Source organism: Rhinoderma darwinii, chromosome 1, assembly GCF_050947455.1.
Source record: "Rhinoderma darwinii isolate aRhiDar2 chromosome 1, aRhiDar2.hap1, whole genome shotgun sequence".
Lineage (NCBI taxonomy): Eukaryota > Metazoa > Chordata > Amphibia > Anura > Rhinodermatidae > Rhinoderma > Rhinoderma darwinii.
In genome coordinates, this window is record NC_134687.1 from 498407385 (window position 1) to 498419888 (window position 12504).

Genomic DNA, 12504 nt, shown 5'->3' on the forward strand with positions numbered 1-12504 from the left:
GATGGCGGCCCTGCCCCAAGTAGCTGAGGCAGGAGAACTATATTGTTAATGCTCCAGAGCACATGAAATGACACAACACAAAGTGTCCTGCAGCGCCCCCTAGTGCTAGTAATTGAGCTGGAAGTTTTGGCTTTAGCTATCTGCACTTGCCACTCAATATGCCTAAAATCTAAACATACAATAATATCAAAATATACTAAGCTGTCCTTTGTTGACGACTCTAAAAAAAAATTCATGATTCATACATTCTAATGTTCATAAACAAACATAAAATGAGTTTGTTAGTAAAAAGTAAATAACTTACTTGTGACCCATCTCATGAGCAATAGTAAATGCAAGGTTTAATCCATTATCTTCCGCAATTATGCATTTTCTTTTGTCGCTGCACATTCCATTCAGATACGCGATGCCTGAAATGAACATTTTTACTGGATTAGAAGTTGTGGATTTTTAAGCAGCATAAAATTAGAAATCATGAAAAATTTCAGAAGCTAAAGTAGAGTCAGTACAAATTGTTGCTCACTTGCAGACTTCTGAAAATAGTGTTAACATGGTGATGGGATGTCAAGGAATGTAATTTGTCCACAGCCGCCATGTTTCATTAATAAAAATATATTGGCGGATCTGATGTTTATGCAGTTCTCTAATATTTCAAGTATCTCTAACAACAATAAAAAATTGATTTGAGGCAACTCAACCTAAGTGGGGTTAACACTAGACAGATTTATTTGGGTTGGTCACTCTTTAAATCTTTCTACCTTTTACATTCCAGGATTTTATGTTACCAGCTTGGATTATATGTTATACTGAACAATTAAAATAAAAACAGTCTATTAATATTTCTTTCTTCCTGCAATTTGAAGGTTGAGCTCCTGTTTTATGAACCCACTGTTTGCAAATGTTTACCTTAAAGCCTACCTGTCACTCCACGTGAATTTTCAGAATAATCCATTATTTGTGTACTTGAGTAATAGTATTTCTGACCCCAGTATTTCTTTATTTTGTCTTTTTCATCAGTTTGCCCTTCTGCACAATACATCTTTTTTTGTTTTTATTCTTTATTTAACCGTTTCTCAAACGGGGGGAGTCCCACAGTTAGGAGGGGGGTGCATACCCATAAAATATAGGAGAATAAGGGTGCACTGGCCCCAACATTTCACATTATAAACATACAAATGCAATGAATTTAGTATCAGTAACGTAGTAAAAAAGAAGAAGAGAGGAGAAAGGGAAAAGAAAAAAAAAAAGAAAAAAGGGAAGGGAGGGAGAGATAGACTCCACTACCAAAGACACAGGGAACCACACCACAGCGAATGGGTGTGTGTATCATGGCTCCATGTCAAGGGGTCATGATAGACTTGTATTCTCCTGTATCTTGATAAACAATCCAGTGATACCAAGTATTAGAAAACATGTAATGGCGATCTTTCAGTGGAGAAGTTAGGTCCTCCATGCGTTTTATTTCCTCCATTTTGAGTAACCAGAGACGGAGAGAGGGGGGTTCCGAAAGCCTCTACTGAGCAGGTATGCATGCTGGAGCACTGTTAACTAAGTGTCGAAGGACAGACCTTTTGTAGTATTTCATGGGAATGTCGCTAAGGTGAAGCAGGAAGAATGCTGGTGTGAATGATACTGCGTAGTCAGAGAAGGTGGAGGTTATTCTCCGAACCTTTCGCAAAAAAGGTAGCAACACCGGACAGTCCCATAAGGTATATAGGATGGTACCCTCAGCATTTTGGCATCTCCAACAACGTGAAGAGACATTGGAGAACATGACGTGTAGTTTGGATGGGACGTAGTTCCATCTAGATAAAATTTCAAAGCCTGCTTCTTGGATGCAACTTGATATAGATGATCTATGCGTTAGATTGTATATTCTCGTTAATTGAGAATCAGAGAAAGACAAGTTCAAGTCATTTTCCCTTTTGCTCAAAAAGGAGGGTGGAGGCTGTGTCAGGGGGGACACCAACATGGCATAAATGGAGGACAGGGAATGTCTCACTGGGCCTCGATTGGCGCAAAGGGTTTCAACCCGTGTTTTATCGCGGGTGAGGGAGGATGGAGGTGGGATTAAAATAAGGAAATTACAGAGATGGTTTGCTCTCTAGAATCCTAATAAACATGGATCTGAGGTGTCGATTAGAGACTCCAGCCAAGGCTAGGAGTTCCCTGTTAAAAAATGTAGCAGCCAGAGGAGGTCATCTATGAAAAACAGGGTCCTGCACCCTACATCTTTAATTGTCAGTTTTCCCCCTTCAACAAGAATAATTACAGAGTTTTTACAGAGCTTATTATGTTTGCATACACTATTGATTTATGGTAGAATTGATTTATGATAGATACGCATTGAGCATATATTGAGCATACATTTCCCTTTTAACACTTCACGGTTTTAATTGACTAAGAAGTTGACATAAGTAGTTGAGATAATTCCATATTGCAAAAGAAGAACACTAGGAGCTCAAGGAGGCACCATATGGTGGCACAAAGAGTTCCCACAAGGTCTGTAATATTGACTTATGGGGAATCCATATGCTGCTGTACAGGCTCAAAGCACAATGCAATGTCATCTGAGCTCCCACAATGCACTGCACTCTGCTGGCAGGAAACCAGAATTTAGCTTTAGGAATGAATGGAGAAGAAAACATAATACAACACACTATCAGTACTAGATAGGTAAAGCAATTTATCTACCAAGTTACTTAAAATTATGCATCTATTTTACTTGTGTAATTGTGAAATGTTCATTTAGGAAGACACAGTAATTTTCTAAATCCACAGAGAAGTATATTGCCTATGTACTTATTTAAAAACTAAAATAAATTATGCTAAATAATTAACTGTTAGCCAAAAAAGTCTCTGCTAACATATTCTATAATTAAATGTGACCCTAAGGCCAACTAAGATAGCAGTGGCACAGAATGGTTCATACAATAGTGTGTATGCATTAAAATAAAAAATATCTTTCGTACAGCAGATGTTCTTGTTTAACATTAAATATTCAGTTATGAATGCATTTTGCTATATATTAAGCAACTTCCTGTAGGTTTATTAAAATGAGGGCAACCCTTAAGTTCAAAGCTTCATGTAGAAAGTGGAATCTATTTATTTTGGTTTGTGTTCTTTAAAGGCCATTTATATACGTATAACATAAAATACCGTAGTTCTTAACCCTATACCAAGCTAAAGATAAAGTTAAAAAGGTTGTATAATCAGAAAAAGATATATTATTTAAATCAGGTTTTTATTCTAAACATATTTTTTGCATTTTTAGTGTTTTGTTTTTTTTGTGTGGATGTGTCCATATAAAAAAAGTCAGAATTCTTCAAATTTTTACACTGAATCACACACGATACACTGGCATTTCCTTTTTATGCTGCTCACTTTTCTGCTGTGCTGTGTAGACTAGGACAGAGTCATGTCATTATCATTAGAGAGTGGGGGATTTCATGACAGATGACAGCTCTATTGTAGTACAGGATGGCTAGATAAGGCACACTTTACACACAGATAAGACTGCCACTCCCTGGCGCTGTAATAGCCTATTGACATTTGTCTGACTAATAACTAGCATTCATTTCAGCTGACATAACGCAAGGATGTGTTTCTGAAAAAATGACTGCCCAAGAAAAAAAAATGGCTACAACATTTTAAAACAATAAAATGTTATTTCTCTTCTACATTCTTAAAGAAACGAAAATTAAATTCAGAATACAGCGGGGCAGATTTACTACTATGTTTATGTCTAGAATGTGTTGCAAAATGCATGAAATATTTGCAAAATTTGGTGCATTTTGGTGCAATTTACCGCATTTTGGCATAGCGGAGAAGGAGACTTGGATTACAATGCACCAAAATGTGCCAAAGTGCACCAGACAAAAGCCAATCAAGAGTTGGTACACTATTTTTTTACAAGAAAGAAAATTGTCTAGCATGTCTAGCAAGATGTACCAAATTGATCATACAGAATGCATCACTGTGATAAATTTGGCGTATCTTCTGACTGCCTGATCTAAGTTTACACTGTCTAAATCTTAGACAGCTTAGTAAATCTGTCCCATTCTTTTTTTTTTATTGATAACATTAAATTCTCTTTCCAGACATCCCCTGACTTCAGTAATATTAATATGATTATATGTTTTTGTATGCATGATATGACGGCTGAATTTGAAAATAAATTTATTTACATGATAAAAGAATGGAAACAGGTAACATATTCTTTACAATGGAGCGTATAGTATGTGTGCGGCAGTAACACATGTGAAATGTATGTAAGTTTTATAAACTTGTAGTATACCATGAATTATGTTAGCATTCATTTAGATAATTTGCTGGACTATTAGATTAAGGGCTTATTCAGACGAACAGGATATACGTCCGTGCAACACGCGTGATTTTCACGCACGTCGCACGGACCTATATTAGTCTATGGGGCCATGCAGACAGGTGCGTGATTTTTATGCTGCGTGAGTCCGCAGCGAAAAAGTCACGACCTGTCCGTTCTTTTGGCATATTTCGCGCATCACGCACCCATTGAAGTCAATGGGTGCGTGAAAATCCCGCATGCCACACAGAAGCACTTCCGTGGGACAAGCGTGATTCGCGCAACAGCTGTGAAAAGGATGAATGAAAACAGAAAAGCACCACGTGCTTTTCTGTTTACAAACATCCAAACGGAGTGTCATAATGATGGCGGCTGCGCGAAAAGCACGCAGCCGCTCATCATACGGGGCTGACACACCGAGCTGTCAAGTGCCTTTTGCGCACGCAAAACACCGCGTTTTTTTGCGTGCGCAAATGCACACGCTCGTGTGAATCCAGCCTTATACTCACCACTACCATGCTAAATAAAACACACATTATATTAACCCCTTAATGACCGGGCCTGTTTGGACCTTAACCCCTTCCCGCTCCTTGACGTACTATTACGTCATGGCAGCTGTATCGTTCGCGCTCCATGCCGTAATAGTACGTCTCGGGAGTAACGGCCGTTTCTGCCGTCCTCCCGACACATACAGGAGCTATGACAGCTGCTGTCTTGTTCAGCAGCTGTCACAGCTCCTACAGCGGGGACCGATCGCTGTGTCCCCGCTGATTAACCCCTTAAAAGCCGCGTTCTATAGAGATCGCGGCTTTTTAGGGGTTAAGCTGCCATCGCCGGCCTGCTACGCGATAGCGGCCGGCGATGGTGACTATGGCAACCGGACACCAAACAATGGCGTCCGGCTATGCCATAGACGGAAGCCTAGTGGGTCCTGACAACGTCAGGACCCACTATGCTTGCTGTCAGTGAGTAGCTGACAGTTCTAATACACTGCACTACGCATGTAGTGCAGTGTATTAGAATAGCGATCAGGGCCTCCTGCCCTCATGTCCCCTAGTGGGACAAAGTAATAAAGTTAAAAAAAAGTTAAAAAAAGATGTGTAAAAATAAGAAAATAAAAGATTTAAAAGTAATAAAAGTAAAAATCCCCCTTTTTCCCTTATCAGTCCTTTATTATTAATAAAAATATATAAACAAACAAATAAACTATACATAATTGGTATCGCCGCGTCCGTAACGGCCTGAACTACAAAATTATTTCATTATTTATCCCGCACGGTGAACGCCGTAAAATAAAATAATAATAAACCGAACCACAATCACAATTCTTTGGTCACTTCACCTCCCAAAAAATGGAATAAAAAGAGATCAAAAAGTCGCATGTACCTAAAAATGGTGCTGATCGAAACTACAGTTCGTTACGCAAAAAATAAGTCCTCGCACGACTTTATTGATTGAAAAATAAAAACGTTCTGGCTCTTAGAATAAGGTAACACAAAAAGTGAATGATTGTTTACAAAACGTATTTTATTGTGCAAACGCCATAAGACATAAAAAAAAACTATAAACATCTGGTATCGCCGTAATCGTATCGCCCCGCAGAATAAAGTGAATATGTCATTTATGGCGCACGGTGAACCCTGTAAAAAAAAACGAAAAAAAAAACAATAGTACAATTGCTGTTTTTTAGTCACCACGCCATCTAAAAATAGAATAAAAACTGATCAAAAAGCCGCATGCACCCCAAGAAAACTACAATGGATTCTTCAAGGGGTCTAGTTTCCAAATTGGGGTCACTTTTGGGGGGTTCACAATGTTTTGGCACCACAAGACCTCTTCAAACCGGACATGGTGCCTAATAAAAAGGAGGGCTCAAAATCCACTAGGTGCTCCTTTGCGTCGGAGGCCGGTGCTTCAGTCCATTACTGCACTAGGGCCACATGTGGGATATTTCTCAAAACTGCAGAATCTGGGCAATACGTATTAAGTTGCGTTTCTCTGATAAATGCTTTTGTGTTATAAAAAAAATGGTATAAAGAGGATTTTCTGACAAAAAAAAATGTACATTTCACCTCTACTTTGCTCTAATTTTTTGTGACACACCTAAAGGGTTCATAAACTTTCTAAATACTGTTGTGAATACTTTGAGGGGTTTAGTTTCTAAAATGGGGTATTTGATAGGGGTTTCTAATATATGGGCCCCTCAAAGCAACTTCAGAACTGAACTGGAACCTAAAAAAATAAATAAATGAGGCAATACTTCGCTTCTTACATTATACTGATAATGAGCAGTGCCCACCCCGAGATGACCCCAGTTTTGACCGTTTGTATAAACGGAGACCCCTATTAGACCGTTCCAGTGCCCGGTTTTCCCAAGCATACACCCCAGAGAAGTGTATTTCTATTGATGAGTCCCTGGTACATTTTAAAGGGAGGGTTCAATTCCGCGAGTACCTGCCGGGTAAGAGGGCAAGGTATGGCGTGAAGATGTATAAGCTGCGAGAGTGCATCAGGGTATACCTACAGGTTTAGGCTATATGAAGGAAAGGCCACCCCCAAACCAGACTGCATCCTGGACTACAATAGGTACATGGGAGGTGTGGACTTGTAAGATCAAGCCCTGAAGCCCTACAGCGCCATGCGGTGAGGTATAAGAAGCTGGCCGGGCACATCATACAGATGGCATTGTACAATGCGTACATGCTACGTCGATGTGCAGGCCAGACGGGAACTTTCCTGGAATTTCAAGAGGTGATTATCAAGAACCTAATCTTTAGGGACCAAGAAGGGGGGGCACCCAGTACTTCTGGAAGCGAGCCCACACGCATCGTACCAGGGCAACACTTTCCAGGAGAAGTTCCCCAAACTGGCAAGAAGGGAAAAAGTCAAAAGAGGTGCAAAGTCTGCTATAAGAGGGCGATAATGGATGACACAATATATCAATGTGACACGTGTCCCGAATAACCAGAGCTCTGTATGAAAGTGTTTTAAAATTTATCATACATCCCTTGGTTTATAATTTACCCCAATTTTACTTACCCTGATGCACTCCGCACAGCTTATCCCCCCTCGTCTTTCCCCTCTGAGCCCTGCTGTGTGCCCAGGCAGCTGATAACAGCCACATGTAGGGTATTGCCATACCCGGGAGAACCCACATTACAGTTTATGGGGTGTAGGTCTCCGGTCAAAATGCTCACTACACCTCTAGATGAATGCCTTAAGGGTGTAGTTTTTAAAACGGGGTCACTTCTTGCGGGTTTCAACTGTACTGGTACCTCAGGGGCTTCTGCATACATGACTTTGCACTAGAAAATCCCCAGTAGGCCAAATGGTGGTCCTTTCCTTCTGAGCCCTCCCATGGGCCCAAACGGCAGTTTATCACAACAAATGGGGTATTGCGGCACTCAGAACAAATTGCGCAACAGAATGGGGTATTTTGTTTCTTGTGAAAATAAGAAATTTTCAGCCAAAACTACATATTATTTGAAAAAAATAATTTTGTTTTCATTCCCAGCCCAAATCAAATAAGTTCTGTGAAAAAAACTATGGGGTCAAAATGGTCACAACACCCATAAATGAATTCCTTGAGGGGTGTAGTTTCCAAAATGGGGTCATTTGTGGTGGGTTTCTATTGATTGATACCTCTGGGGCTCTGCAAATGCGACATGGCACCCGAAAACCAATCCAGCAAAATCTGTACTCCAAAGAACACACAGCGCTCCTTTCCTTCTGAGCCCTCCCATGGGCCCAAACGTTAGTTTATCACCACAAATGGGGTATTGCTGCACTCAGGACAAATTGGGCAACAAAATGGAGTATTTTATTTCTTGTGAAAATAAGAATTTTTGAGCTAAAATTACATATTATTGGAAAAAATATATCTTTTTTTAATTCCCAACCCAATTCAAATAAGTTCTGTGAAGAAACTATGGAGTCTAAATGGTCACATTACCCATAAATGAATTCCTTGAGGGGTGTAGTTTCCAAAATGGGGTCACTTCTGGTGGGTTTTCATTGCTTTGATACCTCTGGGGCTCTGCAAATGCGACATGGCACCCGAAAACCAAACCAGCAAAATCTGTACTCCAAAGAACACACAGCGCTCCTTCCCTTCTGAGGCCTCCCATGGGCCCAAACGGCAGTTTATTTCCACAAATGGGGTATTGATGCACTCAGGAGAAATTGGGCAACAAAATTGAGTATTTTGTTCCCTGTGAAAATAAGCAATTTTGGTAAAAAATTACATCTTATTGGAAAAAATGTCATTTTTTTAATGTCACAGCCCAATTGAAATAGGTGCTGTCAAAAAAATGTGTGGTCAAAATGATAACAACAACCATAAATGAATTCCTTGAGGGGTGTAGTTTCCAAAATGGGGTAACTTCTGGCGGGTTTCCATTGCTTTGATACCTCTGAGGCTCTGCAAATGCGACATGGCACCCGAAAACCAATCCAACAAAATCTGGACTCCAACAAACATATAGCGCTCCTTTCCTTCTGAGCCCTCCCATGGGCCCAAACGGCAGTTTATCACCACAAATGGGGTATTGCCACACTAAGGACAAATTGGGCAACAAAATGGGGTATTTTGTTCCCTGTGAAAATAAGAAATTTTGATCACAAATGACATTTTATTGGAAAAAATGACATTTTTTTCATTTCAGAGCCCAATTCAAATACGTGCTGTGAAAAAACTGTGCGGTCAAAATGGTAACAACAACCATAAATGAATTCCTTGAGGGGTGTAGTTTCCAAAATGGGGTCACTATTGGGGGATTCCTACTGTTTTGACACCTCAACACCTCTTCAAACCTGGCATGCTGCCTAAAATATATTCTAATAAAAAAGAGGACTCAAAATGCACTAGGTGCTTCTTTGCTTCTAGGGCTTGTGTTTTAGTCCACGAGCGCAGTAGGGCCACATGTGGGACATTTCTAAAAACTTCAGAATCTGGACAATACATATTTAGTAGTGTTTCTCTGGTAAAACCTTCTGTGTTACAGAAAAAAAAATGAATAAAATTGAAATTCAGCAAGAAAAATGAAATTTGCAAATTTCACCTCCACTTTGCTTTAATTCCTGTGAAATGCCTGAAGGGTTAAAAAACTTTCTAACTACTGTTTTGAATACTTTGAGGGGTCTAGTTTTTAAAATGGGGTGTTTTATCAGGGTTTCTAATACATAGGCCCCACAAAGCCACTTCAGAACTCAAGAGGTACCTTTAAAAAAAGGCTTTTGAAATTTTCTTAAAAATATGAGAAATTGCTGTTTATGTTCTAAGCCTTGTAACGTCCAAGAAAAATAAAAGAATGTTCAAAAAACGATGCCAATCTAAAGTAGACATATGGGAAATGTGAACTAGTAACTATTTTGGGTGGTATAACCGTCTGTTTTACAAGCAGATGCATTTAAATTCTGAAAAATGCAATTTTTTCAAAATTTTCTCTACATTTTGCAATTTTTCACCAATAAACACTGAATATATCGACCAAATTTTACCACGAACATGAAGCCCAATGTGTCACGAGAAAACAATCTCAGAATCGCTTGGGTAGGTTTAAGCATTCCGACGTTATTACCACATAAAGTGAAATATGTCAGATTTGAAAAATGGGCTCTGAGCCTTAAGGCCAAAACTAGGCTGCGTCCTTAATCCCTTAAGGACGCAGCCTAGTTTTGGCCTTAAGGCTCAGAGCCCATTTTTCAAATCTGACATATTTCACTTTATGTGGTAATAACGTCGGAATGCTTAAACCTACCCAAGCGATTCTGAGATTGTTTTCTCGTGACACATTGGGCTTCATGTTCGTGGTAAAATTTGGTCGATATATTCAGTGTTTATTGGTGAAAAATTTCAAAATTTAGAGAAAATTTTGAAAAAATTGCATTTTTCTGAATTTAAATGCATCTGCTTGTAAAACAGACGGTTATACCACCCAAAATAGTTACTAGTTCACATTTCCCATATGTCTACTTTAGATTGGCATCGTTTTTTGAACATTCTTTTATTTTTCTTGGACGTTACAAGGCTTAGAACATAAACAGCAATTTCTCATATTTTTAAGAAAATTTCAAATGCCTTTTTTTTAAGGTACCTCTTGAGTTCTGAAGTGGCTTTGTGGGGCCTATGTATTAGAAACCCCCATAAAACACCCCATTTTAAAAACTAGACCCCTCAAAGTATTCAAAACAGCATTTAGAAAGTTTTTTAACCCTTCAGGCATTTCACAGGAATTAAAGCAAAGTGGAGGTGAAATTTGCAAATTTCATTTTTCTTGCTGAATTTCAATTTTATTCATTTTTTTTTCTGTAACACAGAAGGTTTTACCAGAGAAACACTACTAAATATGTATTGTCCAGATTCTGCAGTTTTCAGAAATGTCCCACATGTGGCTCTACTGCACTCGTGGACTAAAACACAAGCCCTAGAAGCAAAGAAGCACCTAGTGCATTTTGAGTCCTCTTTTTTATTACAATATATTTTAGGCAGCATGCCAGGTTTGAAGAGGTGTTGAGGTGCCAAAACAGTAGGAATCCCCCAATAGTGACCCCATTTTGGAAACTACACCCCTCGAGGAATTCATTTATGGTTGTTGTTACCATTTTGACCGCACAGTTTTTTCACAGCACGTATTTGAATTGGGCTGTGAAATGAAAAAAATGTCATTTTTCCAATAAAATGTCATTTGTGATCAAAATTTCTTATTTTCACAGGGAACAAAATACCCCATTTGGTTGCCCAATTTGTCCTTAGTGTGGCAATACCCCATTTGTGGTGATAAACTGCCGTTTGGGCCCATGGGAGGGCTCAGAAGGAAAGGAGCGCAATATGTTTGTTGGAGTCCAGATTTTGCTGGATTGGTTTTCGGGTGCCATGTCGCATTTGCAGAGCCTCAGGGGTATCAAAGCAATGGAAACCCACCAAAAGCGACCCCATTTTGGAAACTACACCCCTCAAGGAATTCATTTATGGTTGTTGTTAGCATTTTGAGCACACAGTTTTTTCACAGCACCTATTTCAATTGGGCTGTGACATTAAAAAAATAAAAAATTACATCTTATTGGAAAAAATTTCATCAAAATTTCTTATTTTCACAGGGAACAAAATGCTCAATTTTGTTGCCCAATTTCTCCTGAGTGCAGCAATACCCCATTTGTGGCAATAAACTGCCGTTTGGGCCCATGGGAGGCCTCAGAAGGGAAGGAGCGCTGTGTGTTCTTTGGAGTACAGATTTTGCTGGTTTGGTTTTCGGGTGCCATGTCGCATTTGCAGAGCCCCAGAGGTATCAAAGCAATGGAAACCCACCAGAAGTGACCACATTTTGGAAACTACACCCCTCAAGGAAATCATTTATGGGTAATGTGACCATTTAGACCACATAGTTTCTTCACAGAACTTATTTGAATTGGGCTGGGAATTAAAAAAATATATATTTTTTCCAATAAAATGTCATTTGTGATCAAAATTTCTTATTTTCACAGGGAACAAAATACCCCATTTGGTTGCCCAATTTGTCCTTAGTGTGGCAATACCCCATTTGCAGTGATAAACTGCCGTTTGGGCCCATGGGAGGGCTCAGAAGGAAAGGACCACCATTTGGCCTACTGGGGATTTTCTAGTGCGAAGTCATGTATGCAGAAGCCCCTGAGGTACCAGTACAGTTGAAACCCGCAAGAAGTGACCCCGTTTAAAAAACTACACCCTTAAGGCATTCATCTAGAGGTGTAGTGAGCATTTTGACCGGAGACCTACACCCCATAAACTGTAATGTGGGTTCTCCCGGGTATGGCAATACCCTACATGTTGCTGTTATCAGCTGCCTGGGCACACAGCAGGGCTCAGAGGGGAAAGACGAGGGGGGATAAGCTGTGCGGAGTGCATCAGGGTAAGTAAAATTGGGGTAAATTATAAACCAAGGGATGTATGATAAATTTTAAAACACTCTTTCATACAGAGCTCTGGTTATTCGGGACACGTGTCACATTGATATATTGTGTCATCCCTTATCGCCCTCTTATAGCAGACTTTGCACCTCTATTGACTATTTCCCTTCTTGCCAGTTTGGGGAACTTCTCCTGGAAAGTGTTGCCGCCCTGGTACGATGCGTGTGGCCCCGCTTCCAGAAGTACTGGGTGCCCCCCCTTCTTGGTCCCTAAAGATTAGGTTCTTGATAATCACC

General features: G+C 39.7%; 1 protein-coding gene across 1 annotated transcript in view; it reads right to left on the bottom strand.

Annotated features, from left to right (window-relative positions):
- Positions 1–12504, bottom strand: part of ADAMTS19 (ADAM metallopeptidase with thrombospondin type 1 motif 19) — a 310868-nt gene that overhangs the window by 191871 nt on the left and 106493 nt on the right. The window contains exon 8 of the mRNA XM_075854793.1: positions 305–410. Coding sequence (XP_075710908.1) covers positions 305–410 — 106 coding nt within the window. The remainder of the gene's footprint in view (positions 1–304; positions 411–12504) is intronic.